Source organism: Perca flavescens, chromosome 12 (assembly GCF_004354835.1).
Source record: "Perca flavescens isolate YP-PL-M2 chromosome 12, PFLA_1.0, whole genome shotgun sequence".
Lineage (NCBI taxonomy): Eukaryota > Metazoa > Chordata > Actinopteri > Perciformes > Percidae > Perca > Perca flavescens.
Window position 1 is genome coordinate 30723895 of NC_041342.1, and position 21871 is coordinate 30745765.

General features: G+C 43.4%; 1 protein-coding gene across 2 annotated transcripts in view; it reads right to left on the reverse strand.

The window, feature by feature from the left end:
- LOC114565053 (disco-interacting protein 2 homolog C) overlaps positions 1 to 21871 on the reverse strand; it is a 299966-nt gene that overhangs the window by 48414 nt on the left and 229681 nt on the right. For both annotated transcript variants that reach the window (XM_028592866.1, XM_028592867.1), the window contains exons 12-22: positions 20054 to 20163; positions 16620 to 16722; positions 15951 to 16015; positions 15541 to 15634; positions 13658 to 13777; positions 11971 to 12085; positions 9476 to 9615; positions 8292 to 8428; positions 6578 to 6786; positions 4872 to 4986; positions 1565 to 1766 (exon numbers count right to left, since the gene is read on the reverse strand). In XM_028592866.1, coding sequence (XP_028448667.1) covers positions 1565 to 1766; positions 4872 to 4986; positions 6578 to 6786; positions 8292 to 8428; positions 9476 to 9615; positions 11971 to 12085; positions 13658 to 13777; positions 15541 to 15634; positions 15951 to 16015; positions 16620 to 16722; positions 20054 to 20163 — 1410 coding nt within the window. The remainder of the gene's footprint in view (positions 1 to 1564; positions 1767 to 4871; positions 4987 to 6577; positions 6787 to 8291; positions 8429 to 9475; positions 9616 to 11970; positions 12086 to 13657; positions 13778 to 15540; positions 15635 to 15950; positions 16016 to 16619; positions 16723 to 20053; positions 20164 to 21871) is intronic.

Here is a 21871-nt window from a genome sequence, read left to right on the forward strand (position 1 = left end):
GGCGGACGAAATGGGTTTCCTCAGGAGGGTGGCTGGCGTCTCCCTTAGAGATAGGGTGAGAAGCTCAGTCATCCGTGAGGAGCTCGGAGTAGAGCCGCTGCTCCTTTGCGTCAAAAGGAGCCAGTTGAGGTGGTTCGGGCATCTGGTAAGGATGCCCCCTGGGCGCCTCCCTAGGGAGGTGTTCCAGGCACGTCCAGCTGGGAGGAGGCCTCGGGGAAGACCCAGGACTAGGTGGAGGGAGGTCCAGCTGGGAGGAGGCCTCGGGGAAGACCCAGGACTAGGTGGAGGGATTATATCTCCAACCTGGCCTGGGAACGCCTCGGGATCCCCCAGTCGGAGCTGGTTAATGTGGCTCGGGAAAGGGAAGTTTGGGGTCCCCTGCTGGAGCTGCTCCCCCCGCGACCCGACACCGGATAAGCGGACGAAGATGGATGGATGGATGGATGGTACCCAACCCTACTTACGATTGGGGTCGTTGATGGCTTCGGTTCTCGAGAAAATAACTGCCCTTGTGTATAAACCTACTGTATACGTGTATGTAAGGGATAATGTAGAGCGAGGCGGTTGTTATAGCGAATACAACCCCGACAGGGTGATCAGGACCCCGATGCGAGGGGTCTTGAATCAGCCTGAAGGGGTTGTATTCGCTATAACAACCGCCTCGCTCTACATTATCCCGCTTATTACATGGCTACTTACCAAATAAATCAATAATTTGACTAATAACTTGACAAAATATTGATTTAAATGGGAGTTTATTGATTTAAATACGATTGTATTGCTTCCACTAGAGAAAATAGTCCGTTCCGTCTCTACGGTTGGAATCCTGCGTCCATAGCAACGTAAAAACTCTGTAATGCAATCCTTCATCTATTAGCTACTCAACACCACCTTACGGGCTGTGGTAGTAGCCCTATATTTTATGGGGTGCTGCCGTGGTGGACAAATGACCCAGCTGCTGTTTTAATCACTGCAGGAATTGACACAACATTAGCTGAAGCGTTGTAGTGAGCTAGCGGGCTATCGGCTGCTCTAATTTACATTAAACTGAACATTTCTGTTGACGGTGAAGTGAGACACGGTGAATGGCTTCTTTGGGAATATTTATGTGGACCTTTATGTCCTCATTCATCTCGTTTCCTTTTTGCAGAGCCGCTGCATGTTAACGTTACACAAGTTGCAATGTAAGCTAACTAGCGTTGTTGTCCCTACGGCTGTTACTGCGTAGCTAGCGATCATAGACGGTATATTAGCGATAGACGCTCATCAGATCTGCTGTCATTGCTTGGAGGACAGAAGTTGCTCCACGTTTCCCCACTTTTTGCCACAGCTGATAAATTATCCGGACTTCTTTCAGCGGATTGATTGATAGCTGTCCTCCAGAGTGAACAGAACTGCGTCCATGGCAACGCTCTGCTTTTGCATGGCAACGGTGTGTTATCCTTAGCAACGGTCTGTTATCAAGAAATAACAGACCGCATTCTACATTAGAATTCAAGCAAGCCATGTAATAAACGTGTATGATTCCCTCCATAACCCCCCCCCCCATCCCTTCACACCGTACCTGGCTGCTTCTGCCGGGGTTTGGGCAGGTTAGTGACGCAGGTGTGCGGACACATGAGCACGTTGCAGGGGTGCAGCGCCCCCTCCAGGAACAACTGCTTCGTCTCCGACAGGTGGATGCCACCCAAGGGAGTCTTGGGCAGAGTGTTGGAGGGCACCAGAGCCAGGCAGTACACCCCTACCTGATGGATGCCGTCTATCGCCTGGAAAGTTGATACGGATTGACTTTTAAAGACAGAATGAAACTGTTATCTTTCATTCTTGAACCCCTCCCTTCTGGCTTTCTCCTCTGTCTTTCCTTCTGTCCTAATGTCTCCTTCTGTCTTTCCTTCTGTCCTAATGTCTCCTTCTGTCTTTCCTTCTGTCCTAATGTCTCCTTCTGTCTTTCCTTCTGTACTAATGTCTCCTTCTGTCTTTCCTTCAGTCCTAATGTCTCCTTCTGTCTTTCCTCCTGTCCTAATGTCTCCTTATGTCTTTCCTTCTGTCCTAATGTCTCCTTCCGTCTTTCCTTCTGTCCTAATGTCTCCTTCTGTCTTTCCTTCTGTCCTAATGTCTCCTTCTATCTTTCCTTCTGTCCTATTGTCTCCTATCTTTTCTTCTGTACTAATGTCTCCTTCTGTCTTTCCTTCTGTCCTACTTCTGTCTTTCCTTCGTCCTAATGTCTCCTTCTGTCTTTCCTTCAGTCCTAATGTCTCCTTCTGTCTTTCCTTCTGTCCTATTGTCTCCTTCTGTCTTTCCTTCAGTCCTAATGTCTCATTCTGTCTTTCCTTCTGCCCTAATGTCTGTCTTTGCTTTGTCCTAATGTCTCCTTCTGTCTTTCCTTCAGTCCTAATGTCTCCTTCTGTCTTTCCTTCTGTCCTATTGTCTCCTTCTGTCTTTCCTTCAGTCCTAATGTCTCCTGTCTTTCCTTCTGTCATAATGTCTCCTTCTGTCTTTGCTTCTGTCCTAATGTCTCCTTCTGTCTTTCCTTCAGTCCTAATATCTCCTGTCTTTCCTTCTGTCATAATGTCTCCTTCTGTCTTTCCTTCTGTCCTAATGTCTCCTTCTGTCTTTCCTTCTGTCCTATTGTCTCCTTCAGTCTTTCCTTCTGTCCTATTGTCTCCTTCTGTCTTTCCTTCTGTCCTAATGTCTCCTTCTGAGCTTCCTTCTGTCCTAATGTCTCCTTTTGTCTTTTCTTCTGTCCTAATGTCTCCTTCTGATCTTCCTTCTGTCCTAATGTCTCCTTCTGTCTTTCCTTCTGTCCTAATGTCTCCTTCTGTCTTTCCTTCAGTCCTAATGTCTCCTTCTGTCTTTCCTTCAGTCCTAATGTCTCCTTCTGTCTTTCCTTCTGTCCTAATGTCTCCTTCTGATCTTCCTTCTGTCCTAATGTCTCCTTCTGTCTTTCCTTCTGTCTTCTTCTGTCTGTCCTTTCACCATTTTACTGGTATCCTTTATTACATGAATGCAGCACTTCTTTTTTCACTTTTTGTAACCGATACTTGTTAATCGAAAAATGTTGACTCCATATTTTCACTTGAAAACTGTCAAATCATTTCATGTTGTTTAACAGAGGCAGGGCCTGAAATTAACACCCGACCATGGTGTGTGTGTGTGTGTGTGTGTGTGTGTGTGTGTGTGAGAGAGAGCCAAAAGAGACAGAAATGCGGTGTGAAAGAATGCGTCTGAGCTGTTTTGTCTCTCTTCTGAGGTGGCCTGTTGAAATGTGTCCGTCTGGTGTGTTTCCTGACTGTGACAGTTTTCCTGAGCTGGTTTGTGTTAAAGGATAAGTCTGGCGTAATTCAATATTTTTCATATTAGCAACAAATCCTACAGAAAAGTCCAAAACCAACAATGTGTTAGTGCCTCTCTCAATACTTTCCAACTCCCCCGTCTGTGACATTCAGCCTCAAGTTGGTTCCTACTGAAGATGGAAATCTTTAAAAATGTCTCACAACTATATATATAGTTAACTTCCTAAACCAGCTGAGCTCTGTAGCTTTTATCAAACAAACAGGAGGAAATGGTGCATTAGTCAGGGACTATTTCCACCAACGCATTAACCCTCCCAAATTTTGTGACAGCCCTTTGTATATATACATAGAAAATAATTTCAGACCTAGCATATAAATGTATGTCTATGCCCTGCATCCCCCCTCCCTCTCTTCTCTCCCCTTTTTTCCCTCTATCACTATATTTTACTATTTCTTTGTTGTCATGCATTTTATTTTTCATATCTATTTTAATGTATATTGCAACACATGTCAATATTGGTTTTCCATTACTTTAAATGTTGACTTTGTAAATATTGCTTGGAAACCAGTGCAAAAACCCAATAAAGATAATTTCATTAACCCTCCCAAATTTGACCCATTTTCAAAAAGTTTCTATATCAGAAATTGGAGGTTATTTCAACCAAAATTGTCAACAAAAAAAAAAGAAATTAACTACTTATTTGCAAGTAAAATAAATCAGTTACTACTAATTTATTATTATCAACTTTTGGGGTGTTTTATTCAATTTTATAGCAGTTGAAAGAAAAAGAAAAATTATACAAAAGTGACAAAAACATCAGGAAAAAGCTTCAAAAACATCGGGAAAGCGCCAAAAGTTAGATGAAAGTTAGAATTTTTAATTTTGACCAAAAACAAATTGTGGCAGTAGGACGGTGTGTGTGGGACTGAGTCAAAATAAAGTACAGTGTGTCTTATCCATGAATTATTAATAAAACCTGGATACAGCGGTTTGAGGCAGAGCCCCGTTCATTCCTGCGGGAGATGCTCAGTGGTGCATGAAGACATCATGGAGCCAAAAGTGACCCGGATGATCGGCGCTGCTTCCGCACTGTTCCACAGAGCAGGCGCACTAGAGACCTCCGCCGGCCGAGCCCGCTACTTCCGGTCTGCTGATCCGCTAACTTGAACGAAGATTACATTATACAAAACTGCGGCTCTTCTAGACTTTCCAAATGTTATCGGACCAAATGGATGAAATTCTGGTAAAGTAAAACAATCACTTCGCAGAATCGCCGGGGTTGTGGGGCAAAAAAATAAATAATAAAATGTATCCACCGATTTGCAGACGTCTCTTTCACCAAAGTGAAGTCTATGAAAAAAAGTATTATTGAGCCTGAGGGCTGATGTCTTTTTTAACTTTTGACTTTTCCCTTTCAGCCCGCAACCACCTGCCTTTTGCAAGGCCACACCACTGTGAATAAGATTTTGTTCTTAGTGACTTTCCTGGTTAAATAAAGTTTAACTAAATAAAACTGCTGCATATAAACTGTGTGTGTGTGTGTGTGTGTGTGTGTGTGTGTGTGTGTGTGTGTGTACCTGCAGAACTCGGCTCATCCACTGGAAGCTGTCTTCCTCGGTGGAGTCGGGCCTCTGCTCCGCCACCACCACGATCCTCTCATCATGCAGCACGGTGATGGAGAACACCGCTATCCTGAAACACAAACACAGACACAGTCAGCTAGGGCTGGGCAAGAACTCAATATCCTTAGAAACTAATAACATTCATCATTAGTTTCACGTGTTTTCATTTTAAACAAATTGTCTATCCGTATAGAATACACGTTTTTTATAGGCTCAGTCTGCTACTTTTTAAAAAACAATTCCAGTGCTGGTTCCATAGAAATAAAATGGATAGAAAGTAGCCTGGGTAAACCCTGACGAACTTCCGGCAAATTTGAGATTTACTCTGCAAGTCAGTCCGGCCAAGAGCCCATTAAAGCCCATTCCCAATGTCCCCAAAATCGAGGCACCAATCACAACCGCTGAGGCGGGCTTTATGCAACGACGATAGCGCAGCGATGGCAAGCACCTTTTTGTTTACATTAAACATGACGGCTACCGAAGCGCAGCGTCACCCGGATCGTTGGTCCTGATTGGTTGAAGGACTATCCGATTGCGCCCAGAGGCATTTGAGCGGTGTCTGTTGGTGACGCCTCTTTGGAAATGAACTGTGAACGAACCTTCCCCATTCAAATCAACGTAGCAGGATAGTCAGAGCAGCAGCCATTTTTATGTGTACCACTGCCATGGTAACGTATAAACTTCCGCTAATAAGGTTACAGAGAATGAGCTGAACAGTGGGCTGCATCTAACCTTAGCGGTCTGCTGACCCAATTTTTTCAACCTCCTATCAATTTTTTTTCAAATGCTATAAAATCGAATAACATACCCAAATTAATTGAAAGTATTGAACTGATCATTTATTTTAAGGCCCTGATCAGTCTCCGCTAGTTGGACAAAAAAGTGCCTCAGAACAAGACGTAACACGTCTCCATAACAGCAGGCGGCGCTAATCTGTATTGTTGCCCAAAAATGAAAACCGGCAGCTGATTGGACGAACGCGTCACGTGGGTCTGGTTTCTCTAACTGTCATGGCGCCTCGTTCAGAATTTGATCTCACATTGTACTAAAATAGTTCACCGTAACATGTTTCTGAAAACATTTTAAGAAAAGAAATAGGCCGTGATGCAGTTGCTGAATCTGTCTTCATTTCAGATCAACAAAGGTCAGTTTAAAAGATTTTCGTCAGATTTTGAGAGACTCTAGTCACCTCATCCCGCTCCCCGTTTCCTGGTTAGCTCTCCACCAATCAGATGGGTCGTTTGAGTCCAACTGCCGGCAGTGCCCACCCCGCCGATTATAAATGTCAAATCGGCCAAAATGAAGGCCAAAGGCCCCTCGGACGGACGACGGCACGGGACACACCGAACAGACTCGAGTCACCGACCTCGCCAGACTGTCCGATTATCAGCTCGGTGTGTGGTCACCTTTACACGTGAAGAGAGTTGTATGGAACCATCCACGTTATTTTTTTGGGACAATTTGTTGAAAGAAACCCACATTTTATCTAAAGATTGATTCTGTTAATCCTTAAGCAGAAAGTTTTGGAGCAAAATAAGCAACGTTGGGCGAACTTATTACCTGGTCTCACTATAGTCAAGTTTCTATAGAAACACAAGACGTTTTAAATAAAGCTGTGGTTCATTTGCTCAACTTTGAGAAAGCCTGCATCCAACACTTACCTGCCCCTGTACACAAACTTCATTGGCTCCACAGCGAGCGCCGTGGCGACGATGTCGTCGGCGTTGTGCTGCCGCCCTCCGACCACCATCAGACCGTCCATCTTCCCCGCCACGAAAATCAGCCCCGCGGGTCCGATGAACCCCAGCAGGCCGGTCCTGGTGAAGGGAAACTCACCGATGGGAGCCCCAGTGTTGCTCACAGGGAAGACCTGCGTAGTTTTTTTTAAAGCTCATATTAAACTCATTTTCACATCATATTTTTGTTGTACTGCACATTGCTGCAGCTCATCTTTTCACCCTGTGTGTTGAGCTCTCTGTTTTAGCTACAGAGTGAGACATCTCACTTCTATCCCATCTTTGTTTTAAGGACTAGTAGCCAGTCAGAAACTAGTCTCGCTTTGCCAGACCCTCCTCCAAAGCGCCCTGGAGGAGGGTTTGGCTACTCCACACAGCATTTGGGGATGGGAGGAAAACGTGCTCTGGTTTTTTGGCATTTCCTTAAACCAATCACAATCGTCGGCCAAGCGCCGGAGAAAAGCTGCGGTGCCTCTGCAAAATAGCCTTGGGAAGGAACTTGTTTTGGTGGAACATGTGTACGTTCAAATGTTGTTTTAGTCATGCAACAGAAAACTCAGATTGGACAGATAGTCTAGCTAGCTGTCTGGATTTACCCTGCAGAGATCTGAGGAGCAGTTAACCATAGTCCTCACAAATCCCCCGGTGTTTAAAATTACAACAAAAAGGAAGCCCAAGGCAACGGATATCCGGCCTAAATGAGTGAAATCCGGTGGATTTTCTGGCGGCAACGGAGCAATCCCAGAAGTGGAACGTAAAGGATGTAGATTAGAAACCAAACCGTACTTGTTAAATACGGACGCTTGGGCAGTGTCTCTTAGCGTCAGATACAACGCAAAAAGCAGCCTTCAGTGTCGTATGGAACGCACCGGACAGAGCGGCAGCTACGCAGCGCTGTGAGATGACGTAGAATTAAGAGCTACAGCGTTGGCGAGCAGTACGAAAGCCCAAAATTCAGCGTGGGGAAGTTGGTTGGGGTGGTGGATGGGTCAAACAACACAGGACTGTGGCCGGGTTAGCTCAGTTGGTAGAGCGGGCACACATATGTAGAGGTTTATTCCTCGACGCAGAAGGTCCAGGGTTCAAGTCCAACCTGTGACAGTTTCCTGCATGTCTCTCCCCTCTCTCTACACTTTCATAGCTTAACTGTCCTGTCCATTAAAGGCAGAAATGACCCAAAAGAATAATCTTTCACCCTGGAGTATTTGTCATGACTACTTGACATAACATTTCTTTGGAGTGTCCTTATTAAGACACACTTGACATTAAACAGGATGACATTATGTCAAGTTGTCATGACAAAGACATCCTCTGGTAATGTCATCCTGGTTAATGTCAAGTTGTCATTACAAAGACATCCAAAACAAAGGTAATGTCACTTTCATTAATGTCAAGTTGTCATAATCAAGGCAACCCAAAAAATGTCCACTTGTCACGACAAAAACCGAATGACACTTAATGACAGAAGTCATAAACGTTTATGACTTTACTTATGACATTTATGACACGTTCATGACAGTGTCATGTCATAGTTATGAGTGTCATTTCACGATTATGTCGATAACTTCAAGTAACGTGTTACCAAAAGTTTGCAGGCCAGGAAGTTCATTAACAAAATCCTTCCCACACACACACTCACCTCGAAGGTGTTCTTGGTCATGCCGGCCAGACCGTAGTAGGACGTTCCCGTGGCAACAGTACAAACGCACAACTCTCCGATCTCGTCCGTCTTACAGAGCTGAGGAACGCCTTCGGGCTTCACCACGCACATCATACCTACAGACACACAGGGAGGAACAAACATCAGCATTTCACTTGAAATTCACTTGAAATGATTTCAAGTGAAATATGGGGTCAACATTTTTAGATCACAGATACAAGTCTTACTTTAGTTAAAGTATTGGTTACAAAAAGTGAAAAATAAGTCTTGCTTTCAAGTAATGAATGATACCAGTAAAATGGGGATTTTTTCAGCTGAAAAAGATATCTGAAAGGACAGACAGAAGAAGACATTAGGACAGAAGGAAAGAAAGAAGACATTAGGACAGAAGGAGAGACGGACATAAAAGTCTGTCTACAGGTTGAGAATAAAATCTCAAATATTTTAGACAATGGTTTCAAGTTCATTGAGTTGAAACAAAGCAGTTTCTTTTGTCTTTTGGGGATATTTTTGATGGACTTTTCACCCGACAGCAGTCACATTTATCTTATGTTTAATGTAAAATATGATTCTGCAAAGTAACAACTAACTAATAACATGTGTGTTATGTATATATATCAAAAAAAATAAGCAAAACCCAGAGATATTAGTTGATTTTATCCACATCTTTATCTGGAATCTAAAGATCTGTGTGTTGCTCTGGGTCGGTGGTTCTCAAACTGGTGTCTGGGGACCCACAGGGGTCCATGGGGTGGTTCCAGGGGGTCCCCAGCAAAAAATGTGGACTACATTTATTTTCACTACAATTCCATCCATAAGTAACACAATCACAAAATGTATGACTATTGACTGATCATGGCTTTCATAGACTTTCTATAATAAAAACAGAAAAGCAAAAATCCTATCAGGTAGGGGGACCCTGGGACCAAATCTAATCAAATGGGGGTCTGTGGTCTAATTTGTGTCAGTTCAGGGGGTCCTTGATGTCAAAATCACTGCTTTAAATGCTTCTTTCACATGTTAAAAGAGAAGTAACAACTCCAGCTATCGGATAAATAGTAAAAGGTACAATATAGCCCTTGGAAAAGTAGAAAGTCTCCCAAAAAGTCAAAGCCCCAGAACCTCCGCCTGAACTCATCGGGTATGAGCAGCGCTGGTCTCACCTCCGGGCATGACGGAGCCAACGTCCTGCAGCGTGAGCACCGACAGCTTCTCCTCCGAGTCGACCCGGATCACGCCGTGACTCAGCCCCTGCATGGAAAGGACGCCGCGGCCGGGGGGGTCGCTGCCCTCCTCAACGGGCCTGCAGGATGGGGGGGTGGGGAGGGGGCGGAGACAGCCAATCAGATCACTCGGAAGGGGGATGGAGCGCTGTGTGTGCTTCCTTCAATTTCTATTTCTTTGTGACGAGACAATCCGGTCTCACGGCAGTTCGTGTAAATGTCAACGTTCTTCTTAATCTATTGATACGTGTTCACGGAGACGTTTTTCTTGTTTTTTACGTGTAAATGTCAAGTTATTTTTCTCGTGTTCACGGAGACCTTTTTCTCGTTTTTTATGTGTAAATGTCATGTTATTTTCTCGGGGAAAGGACGCCGAGAGGCGGCCGAAAAGGACACTCCATAAGCCGGGAGGCGCCCGCGAGGCGGCCTGCTGGGGACGCGCCACAATAACGGGATGGCGGAGGTTGGGTTTAGGAAAAACCTTACGGGGAAAGGGCGCCTTAAATGCCGGGAGACGCGCCACAGTAACACGCGGGACAAAACGCCAAACAAAGCGCCACACACGGGACACGATGCCTGCTCGCCCGGGTGAAAGTCCTGTGTTGTTTGACCCATCCACCACCCCGACCAACCTCCCTACGCGGATTTTCGGCTTTTTATATTATTCTCTACCATTTTCGTGCTGTGGCCACAAAATATGCTTCCCATTGAAATACATTACTTCACATTTTCGTGTTGTCCGCCACGTAAAAACCGACAAAAACATCTCCGTGAACACGTATCAATAGATTACAATAACGTCACATTTACACGAACTGCCATGAGACCGGGCTGGACGAGAACGTTTAAATCCTGAGAGTCAGGACATTTCCTTGAGAGAATGATTGTTTATAGGGAGAACTTGTTAAGTGTGGACATGTTTTTGGGACTGTTTTAAGGATGAGGGCATTTTTTTGGAAAGGTGAGAACATTTTTTGAAAGCGAGGACATTTTTAGAAAGTAAAGAACGTTTTAGAAAGTGAGGACATTTGGTTGAGACATTTTCAGGAAGTTACAAAATTTTTTGGATGGGGACATTTTTGGAAAGTGACAATATATTACTTTTACTATGTCCCCAACATAATTTCTGCTATTGCTGTTTTATTGCTGTATGTACTGCTGTTTTTAATTGTTGTGTGGTTGTGGTGTATATTAAGATAACAATTGACGACATCTACTCTGTATCATGATTTATTATTATTATCATTATTATTATTATTATTATTATTATTATTATTATTATTTCACTGGGTATTATAAAAAGCAGCTTTAAAGAGCTTTTCGTTTAGGTTATTGTCTGTACTATTCTGTAGCGCGGAGACTGCCTCCTTGTTGGGTTCTCAAGTAAAATGAACTTGAATATATCTTCAGGGGTCCTGTCTATTATTTGATAATTAACTGTAAAAATGATTCTAACAGCGTTTGAGGCTTTTTAAGGAGATTTAGGTCTAAGGTAATATATTGAGGTTTACATTAGAATTAGGAGCTAGGGATGATGTATGTCAATACGGGTCCTCAGAAGAACAAGTCCAGTTATGGCATGTGTTTGTGTGTGTCCTGTTTTGTAATTTTTCTTTTTTTTAATGAGTTTTAAAGCAGCTCTTCTGAAAATAAAGTGAGTTTATTACAACCCTACCCGCTGAGGCAAAGTGCTTTTTATTAGCCCGTGTGTGGCCCAATCTTAACACACACACACACACACACACACACACACACACACACACACACACACACACACACACACAGGAATTTTTTTACAGTGTCCTAATTAAGAGCATGAATGGATGATGAAAGAGGTGGAAAAGTTGTAAGTTTAAGTCTTTCAAAAGCCACAAAACTGTAAAGTCAGAGGTTTGATTGAGCTAAAAATAAGAGCGGGACATAGTGGAAGGGAGGAAAAGCAACGTATTTATAGAGGAGAATAAATACATGTGTTTATTATTTATGTAAGGGAAAACTGTTTGCAGGAGTTAAGGCCGTAAAATAAGGGATTTTATAGTGTTCACAGTGTTTTGTTGTTTATTTAATGATTTGTGTTTGAAACTACGGAGCTCGACGCCTCCTGGTAATGACAACCTGATTATATTTTAAATAACAACATTGTATATTATATATTGGTTTTACCTTTTTATTATTCATTAAATATAAATTACATTTAGGAGCAACTCTATTAATGTGCTTTGACTCGTTAATGCTATAAAAGCGATAAATGCGTATCTTATGTATCTTGTGATGGTTATGTGCACACACCAATGAAAATCTACATGTATACATATGTGTGTGTGTGTGTGTGTGTGTGTGTGTGTGTGTGTGTGTGTGTGTGTGTGTGTGTGTGTGTGTGTGTGTGTGTGTGTGCGCGCGGGTGTGTGTGAACGCGTGTGTGTGTGTGTGTGTACCTCCTTAAAGCTACAGTCAGGGCCTCGGGGGAGCTGGCACAGGGACATATGACCTCGGGCTTCAAACCTTTAGTCTGGAATACGTTGAGGAAGGCGTCACAGGATGAGATGGACCCTGACAGACACAATTCAAAAGTCACTCACACTCATTACGTATTCTTTATGACATAAATGTAATTTGAATTTTAGCCACACTTCAAGATGGCCGTATTTGGTGTGTTTTCCAAATCTTTAGATATTCAAATCATGAAATACAAATGAACCATTAATTAATCCTTAATAGGCTATTTGACAGTTTCATATTTTACAATGCATCACATTAAATGAGCTGATCAAGTTTTGTATTTAAAAACTTGATCTTCAAAACTGCCAATGTATAATTACACTGTAAAAGTGCTGAGTTGTATCAACTTAAAATAACCAGTGAACTAGTTGCATGAATTACAGTATATTGAGCTTTAACAACTCTTTCTGGATTGTGCTGCCAACGTAATGATAATAGTTGAGGGTAAAAAATATTTAGTCCATCCAAATAACAATTAATACGTTGTTTTTATAAAAACTAATATCAACTGGCCACGTGCAATTATTATATATACTATATATATATATATATATATATATATATATATATATATATATATATACTGTATATATATATATTCAGAACAACAAAATGTTTCAAGTCCCGTGGAAAAAAAATATTTTTGCTGATACAACATGATATAACATGTATTGCTGACAAAATATTTAAAACACTTTCCTTTTTTTTTTACAGTGTAGGTTATCTTCCTAAAATTCAGTCGTCAATCGAAGATAAAACCGACGGAGCTCGAGTTGGTAAAGACGCAAATAAAAACATTAGGCCAAAACAAAAAACTGATTTGAAGCAGCGCAAGGCCCAACACAAGCGTCTTTGCTAGTTTAAGACTGACGCAGTTGTCAATTTCCCATCCAGCGCCCACGTCGTTTAAATAGCAAATGCACTTGCGCCCATTTGTGCGCACATGGGCGTGCTGGTCTTACAGGGAGGTGTGTTCAGGTGCATTCTGGGTGTATTTCTAACTTGAGGCAGCGGGAAGTGATCGCGCCATTGACCAACAAAAACCTGGTCTAAAGTCAATAACGCAGCATTTCGTTGTTATTTTAACAGAGCATTAGTAAAGTGTGCCTAGACTCGTGCACAGCGCGCGCACACTACGCTTGTTACACACACAGGGACGCGCAGCAGCACACACACACGCAAAAAATATAACAATATGAAATAGTATTATATGATCTGATCTGCTCTCGCGCTTTCACTTCACATACGAGTAGACCAGTTTGTTCTCCTGAAAATCTCTCCTTCCTGCTCAGCAAATCCTCCATCATAACAGCAATGCTCCAAGGTCCAAACGCGCCTGGCTTTTAAAGGGAATGGGAGATGATCTCTGATTGGTTGATTGCATGTTACGCCCAAAACACACCTATGATTAATGAAGACACTAAGTACAACCCGTTTGAACCACGCGCCCAGCACACGGACCCTTTTTTCTGCCGTAGCAAAAGTGGATTTGTACACGCCCCTAAACGCACCTGCGCCAGACGCTTCACGCCGCGTTGCTTAGATCGTTAAAACAGGGCTCATTGGCTTTCCTTTAGCGCATCCACAGTGCAAATGTAAGGTTTCCAGAGAGTGTGTTCTTACAGGGATTTGAACCGTCAGCCACCACCAGCATGCGCAGGGAGCTCAGGTTGATGTCCCGCTGCTCCCGGTGGGCCACCAGAGCCCAGTGCATGTCCCGCGACTTCACGCACGCCACCTTGGCTACACAAAAAACACACACCAACAGCAAACATGAATTCATACACATTTAGTCGCTATTAACTCATGGTTAGGGTTAGGAATGAGCACAAATTCAATCAGACAGACAACCTTTAATATAACATTGTTTCACAAGAAAAAGATTATAAAAAAAAATGCTTTAAAAGCCTTTTTGAACATTTAGTCAGCACAAAAGTGGCCACTGCAATAGGTGAATATCTACTTATTTGCTGATTGCAGCCAACATGGTAAAAATAGGCAGATTTTGTCCGCTGCTTACGGTGGCCGTAAAAAAAACACAAGCAAATAAAGAAAACATCATCATTAACTTGACACCGCATGCGCAGCATTCAGCAAACGTGCTGCGAGTACAGGAACGACGCAAAATGAAAAGCACACAAAAACCCCGAAAAACAAATGCAACAGAAAAACACTGCATCCAGTTTACACAACGGAAGGCCTCTAGGGGAGCGCTGAGTGGAACAGCTTGATTTTAGACCCCACGGGTGAGAGAGAGAGAGAAAGAGAGAGAGAGAGAGAGAGAGAGAGAGAGAGAGAGAGAGAGAGAGAGAGAGAGAGAGAGAGAGAGAGAGAGCGAGCAGATGAGAGGTTTGTTTTGGAAACGGGAAGAAAAGTGTAGTAAAGAGGAGACATAAATAAGTGCATATTCATTTTTAGGTTTGGCCCTAGTCTTTTACAGTATTATAAAAGATCAACAGGTTTACGTAGCTACCGTGTTAGACATTTACTTCTACAAGGGCTTGTTGTCTAACACTAGTTAAAAGCCCATTTACAGCGTTGCCAACTCTTTTCCAATGAAAGTAGCTAGCAGTAGCTCCAGAAGTCGCTCAAAGTAGCGAGATGACATTAATCCGCAATCATTTGCATATTTGGGATGTCATTACGCAATCATTTGCATAAAGCTTAGTGGTTGTGTGTGCAAAGTAGATAGAAAGAAATAGATTTTTTTAGCCAAATAATCACAAACGTCCCGCTGTCGTTGGGGGGCTGCTCCTTCGTCACGGAACAGAAGTATAGAGAAGTGACTATTTTGGCTACCACAAAAAGAGAAATACCTTGCCTGTTCGCTGGACAATATTGCCGTCTTTTCTACAGAAAGTCGCCCGATTTGTCGCTAATCGCTTTTGTGAAAAAAAGTCGTTAAGGAGGTCTGAAAAGTCGCTATATCTAGCAACAAAAGTAGCTAAGTTGGCAACACCGCCCATATATGTCACTGAAAAGGAGAACACAAAATTAGGAACACAAAAAATCCACTCTCTGTGACATAACCTCGCCTTCCGATGTGTAAACTGGATGCAGCGTTTTTCTGTTGCGTTTGTTTTCGGCGTTCGTTTCTATATTTGCAGCGCATTTCTGTATTTGGTTATTTAGTTGTGTTGTGTGTATTGGCGGCGCGATTGCTAAATGAGTGTGTTGTCAACATGTGTTGTCAAATGAATGAAGACGTTTTCTTAATTTGCTTGTGTTTGGTCTATTTGCGTGTGTTTTCTTAAGTTGCGGTGCATTTGACCCTGTTGGACACCGTAGCTGCCGATTGTAAAAGGCAACCGCAAGAAAATACAGTCACTGCAACCAAACTGTGTGTGCTGTAAAGCTATCCCGCAGGTTTCCCTCAAACTCTGATCTGCTGGATCACAATGTTAAAAACTAAATACAGTAGGTCAAGTAACATGTGCATGGTTTATACATGTTGAAATGGGAAATTTCCAGCAGTGTTTGCAATGAGTTTGGGTGGATTTGGTTACCTTTGTTCTGGCAGACTTTTTGGATCCAGGACAGAGGGTTGACCTTCATGAGAGCGTAGGGAATACTGATGACATGCATCATATTCATTACACTCTGACAGAGACAGGGAGAAAGGAATCAGAGTGTGAGGGATGTTTCCAGACAGCTTGTTCTCGTAAAGTATGAAGTTAAAATATGTATAACTTTAAAGGATAGAAACAGAGACGGACAGAAAGTTGACATCTTTCATTTGAATGTTTAACTTTACGGCTCAGAAGCAACCCAATGGCAAAATAAAAATGATTTTCTATATTGTGTATATATAAAAAGGACGAAACAATAGTCAGTTAAATTGTGCTATTAGCCTTCATTTATTATTCGGAATGATTAAGCGAGACAGTTAAGAGTTGAGGAGTGTTTTTTTTCTTACAGTCAGGACGGCGTGCCACAGTCCTACGTCCTTCTTGAAGTCTAATACATTCACTATGGTCTCAGCTGGAGGACGAGAGAGACACATGAACGCCACAGTCAGGGAGAAACAACACATTATGTGTGTGTGCGTGTGTGTGTGTGTGTGTGTGTGTACCCGTTTTACTATATTCGTGGGGTCCAAAAACCGGGGACTACAGTATACTTGTGGGGTCTGCACAGCCTTGTGCGGACCAAAATGCTGGTCCCCACGAGTTTAAAGGGCTGTTTGAGGGTTAAGACTTGGTTTTAGGATTAGGGTTAGAATTAGGTTATGGTTAGGGTGAGGGTAAGGGTTAAAGTTAGGCATTTAGTTGTGATGGTTAAGGTTAGGGTAAGGGGCTAGGGAATGCATTATGTCAATGACAAGTCCCCACAAAGATAGTAATACAGACATGTGTGTGTGTGTGTGTGTGTGTGTTTGCATTAAGAATTGACCGCCAAAAAGTTAGTTTAATGCACTTTTAACTTAATAGAACTAACATGACATGTCATTGAGAGGGTGTGTGTGTGTGTGTTTGTGTGTGTGTGTGTGTGTGTGTGTGTGTGTGTGTGTGTGTGTGTGTGTGTGTGTGTGTGTGTGTGTGTGTGTGTGTGCGTGTGTGTGTGTGTGTGCGTGTGTGTGTGTTACCTTCTGTGTATGAGCAGGACTGTGTGAGGGCCTGGCAGTGTGTGAGCATGGCTATCCTCATCACCGTCACGCCGAGGACACTGCCGTCCTTACAGGTCTTATACTGCACACACACACACAGACAGAGACAGACACACCCAGAAACATCCCGCACACATCTTAATACACAAAATACAGGCAGAGGGCAGCGTTTCTGCAGATACAGACACCGCCACGCACTTCTAGTGAGTCATAACAGAAGATTGAGAGGGATTACTTTTGTTTTAGTCCAAGGGCCCTATCTTGCAGCCGGCGCAGCACAGCGCAAGGCCCAACACAAGCGTCTTTGCTAGTTTAAGACCGACGCAGTTGTCAATTTCCCATCCAGCGCCCGCGTCGTTTAAATAGCAAATGCACCTGAGCCCATCTGTGCGCCCATGGGCGTGCTGGTCTTACAGGGAGGTGTGTTCAGGTGCATTCTGGGTGTATTGCTATCTTGAGGCAGCGGGAAGTGATTGCGCCATTGACCAACATAAACCTGGTCTAAAGTCAATAACGCAGCATTTCATTGTTATTTTAACAGAGCATTAGTAAAATGCACCTAGGCTTATGCACAGCGCGCACACACTATGCTTGTTACACACACACACACACACACACACACACACACACACACACACACACACACACACACACACACACACACACACACACACACACACACACACACACACACACACACAGGGAAGTGCAGCAGCACACTAACATGCAGAAGATTACAAATAAAAACATTACGGTGCAAATCCTCCATCATAACAGCAATGCGCCAAGGACCAAACGCACCTGGCTTTTAAAGGGAATGGGAGATGATCTCTGATTGGTTGATTGCATGTTACGCCCAAAACACACCTCTGATTAATGAAGACACTATGCACAACCCTGCGCACGGACCCTTTTTTCCGCCGTCAAACTAGCAAAAGTGGATTTGGACACGCCCTAAACACACCTGCGCCAGGCGCTTCACGCTGTGCGCTTAGATCGTTAAAACAGATAAAACCTATATCTAAACATTATTTCTTAAGAAAATGCTGCTTAGTTACCTTTATTTTTATTTTTTTAAAGTGAGCAAACAAACTGAGAATGTTCACCCTTTGCGACAGCCTATTTAGTTAGTCAGCGGAGCATATCTAATGATAATAGGTGTTGTCAGAGTCAGAACGCTGTCTGTGAAAAGATATCTCAGCTCTCAGTCAAGGGTGCGACCATAAAAACATGAATTCGACTTGACTATATCTCAGGTATATCCACGCACGCCGATAGGGGGGGGACAAACGGGTCTGTTGTCCCGGGCCCAGGGTAGGGAAGGGGGCCCAGAACTGGGCGCTCATTAAATAATGGAATAATTAAAAAAATTAAATTTAAAATAGGCCTATTTGTGGAAAAAATATGTAATATTTGAGTTACATAAAAGCTTGTTATTTGTTTCATTTCTAATTGTCCTTGAAATAGTGGTCAAGAACCCCCCCACCCCCAACACAAAAATGGTTTGGCCACTGATCAAAATTTAATGTTGTCAGTAGATTTGAAGTTCAGTAGGCTACGCTCAAAATGTCTGGTCAGGACAAGTCCGGTGCTCAGAAAAGGAAAGGAAAGAGAAGAAGAAAATAGAGGTGTGACGAGGGAGCGGGAATTCGGACCCAAATGCAGAGAGGAGGCAGGCAGGCAGGAGGCGGTCAAACTGAGGTATTTATTACAACAAAGGGCGGCAGTACAACGACTGGAAACATACAAAATAAAACACTGAAGGCAGGAGCGAACAGAACACACTAGGGAACAAACAACAGACATGGGCGAGCACACAAGACGATCTGACAAGAGACAAGGGGAACACAGAGGCTAAATACATGAGGTGACAGGCAAATCATAAACAGGTGAGACAACAGGTGAAGCACATCAGGGCAGGGCAAGACAATCAACAAAGGTGGGAACAGAAAGCAAAGCTAGACATGACAAGACAGAAGACCAGACTATCAAAATAAAACAGGAAGCAGAACATAAACCGGGAAACATGAAATCAACTAAACACAGAAACTTGACAACACTAAACACAAGGGAGAACAACAAGAACAGGAAACATACAGAAAACTACGAAGCAACAGAAACGGCACAAAACACAAGGCAAAATACAGAAACCACAACAGAACAAAACACAAGGCAAAATACAGAAACCACAACAAGAGGCTTTAGAGATATTCTAAACACATATTTAAAACAAGTTGGGGACGGTGAAGCTGGAACTAGTAAAGTCAACGTAGAGCAAGGTAAGAAACAGCGCAGCCAACGTTTATGAGCCTTGTAACTTAAGCTAACAGGCCAGCTCTAATGTTAACGTCCATTAGCTTGTATAAAGCCTGACACAACACGTAATCTTTGACAGAAACAGTTGAGTTTGGTATAGCTCCGTCAGAGAGGATGAGACAGAGAGGAGAGAGAGCCAGCTGCAGTCAGGTGACAGATAGAGTGATGCGGGAGGGGCCCCCTGCCCCATTGGAGAGTCTGAGCAGGATGGATCTGAGACTGATCACACACTTAATTTTAGAGAGATGTGAGGAGAGGAGAGGAAGAGCAGAGGAGAAGAATAGCAAGGGAAAAGGAGAGATCTGGGCGCGGGGGGCCCATCTAAGATTATCTCGTCCTGGGCCCAGGCAAGACTGTCAGCTCAGGAATCACGAATCAGATGTCAAAATGTTGATTGGTGAATTTAAGGTTCCAAAAACCCAAATTGATGTTTGAGTGCTGCGCAGACGACACTAATGGATGAGATTGCAAAATAAGATCTCTGTCTGATAAGTCTGACACATATCTGAGAAACGACTGCCGGAATGAAAACGAAACACATTAAGAGCTGCTATTAAAAGGGTATGAATCATGATGTGACATTAACAAAAATATGTTATTGTTTCTGAAGAAATATAAAAAAAAAAAAAAAAAGACATTTCTTTGGGCCACAGTAATTTCATCTGTCTCGGGCTGTCTGGGATGCGGCCTCTTTTAAAAACCAAAAGGTCGATCGTTTTTCAATCATCCCTCTACTTTCAACATTTTTCTTTTTCGGCCTTTTTCAATCCCCGGTGCAATCAAGGAGACATTTCACCGTGCTGCCGATGCTACTTCTGCCCAGCAGCTTAAAAGGTGCGTCAGGTAAATTCAAATCAATCAGACGAGATGATACCATTGATTAGCAGCCGGCAGAGAAACATCCACTCAGCTACAGGGTGATTGGAATCCAAAAGACATGTAGCACCATTGATTTCCAGTAACGATAGTAATGAGTAGAACTACAGGGGTGGAAATGTTTCGGTGCCCTGGAGGAGATACACTTTATTCAGTGTTTGCATCTGCGTGTGTCTGTCTGTCTGTGTGTGTGTGTGTGTGTGTGTGTGTGTGTGTGTTACCTCGATGTAGGCCGTGTCCTGGTTGGCGTCCTTGATATGTGGGAACCAGTCTCGGGGAGGTTTGGAGAGGTGTTTGGACTCTGTGACGAACCACAGCACCTTGGGCCAGCCTGGACACACAGAGATACAAAAAAAAAAAAATAAGTGGTCATAAGTGGATCATTCCTTCCTGATTTACCTGCTGAACCTCATTTAGACTGGAACCAGGTTTTTAACTACTTTGTAGAATTGCATTTTGTGAGTGCAGGGTGCATTCATGGCTCCTTGGATGGTCCCATTTCCTGAGGTTGGGAAGTCATTTTTCCAAGTTCTAGGGATGTTACCTATTAAAGGTGCAGTAGGTAAGACTTATAAAACTAACTTTCTGTAATATTTGCTGAAACTGACATTATGTTCGAGTAGAACTACATGAAGCAGGTAATACAAATTAAAATATCTGGCTCCTCTGACACCACCTATAGCCTGTAGTGCGATTTGCAAAAATCCACCGCTCCCTGTTCAGATGCACCGATCAGGGCCGGGGTGGGGGGGGTGTCTAACTGTGTGTCAATCACTGCTCATGCACGCGCATTCATTCTCCGTTGTGGGGGGAAGGGCTTAGGAGACCGTTTTGGGCTTCAGCAGAAAGGGGGGGAGGGACTGAGAATTTGTCGATGTTAAATTTTTTGGGCTAAGTCCTGGATCTTCGCAATCCTACCTACAGCACCTTTAACTCTTCAACAGTTAACCCACAATAAATAATTACTATTATTATATTATTGAAGAACTACAGAGTATGCCAGGTAGACACATGCTCACAACCTCGCAGCAAAAGGAATTGATGCGGTGGAGATATGCTCGGACATACGTTCCATGTCCACGGACAGCTGCGGTCTCGTAGTTATCGGTCAACACATTCTCACTCCCATCAAGTCAAATACGGACCCTTGGTCAGGTGCCTTTGGCATTCCTCATTGACGCTAAAAGTCTCCTTTAACGTCATATCTGAACCAGCTTGGTCGGGACTCTTGGCGGAACTTTAGGCGCTCCGAGTTGGGACGTACAATTAACTAGCATGCGGCACAAGAATGGGACAGTTAGGTTTTAGGAAAAGATCGTGTGTGGGTTTACAAAATGTACGTTTCAGTGACACGCAGGACAAGAACGGGACACGAACCCCGGTCTCCTGGGTGACAGTCCTGTGTTGTTTGACCCATCCAGCCCCCCAACCAATGTCCCTACGCGGTATTTCATACTAGTCTACCGTTACCTGCCGCTACCGTTGCCACTTTTAATACTACGTCATCTTGCAGCGCCGCAGTCGAGCTGCTGCTCTGCCCGGTGCGTTCCATACGGACACTAAAGGGTGTCGGTATCTGAAGCTGAGAGACGCTGCCCAAGCGTCCTTATTTGACAAGTTGGGAGTGAAAACGGGTTGATCGGTTGCATGGGCGGTTCCATACCGGGAGGGTGGCTGCATGTGTCCAGGAAAATGTACGCAACATTGTGGCTGCACGACCGGTACAAGTCCGCAGTCGTCGGCGGACGCTGAACGCGAAAATGTCTGAACCTCCTGGACGGGTGAGCTGGGACTCTGTTGCCTGCTTGTTGGTTAACGGTCAATAATCGGTTAACGGTTAATCGGTTTAGAAGAAAATCTCAAAATTAGTATCCGTAGTGTGTTCGTGTGCTTTAAGTGACAACAACATGGATGCTAAAAAGAAGATGTGTTGTATTTTGTTTCTCAGAAAGTTTAAACATGTTGATAGCAGTTTCCAGTATTTGCTTGAAATTAAAGAGCAAAGAAAACGGATCAAGTGAGCCATGAAATATGGTTGT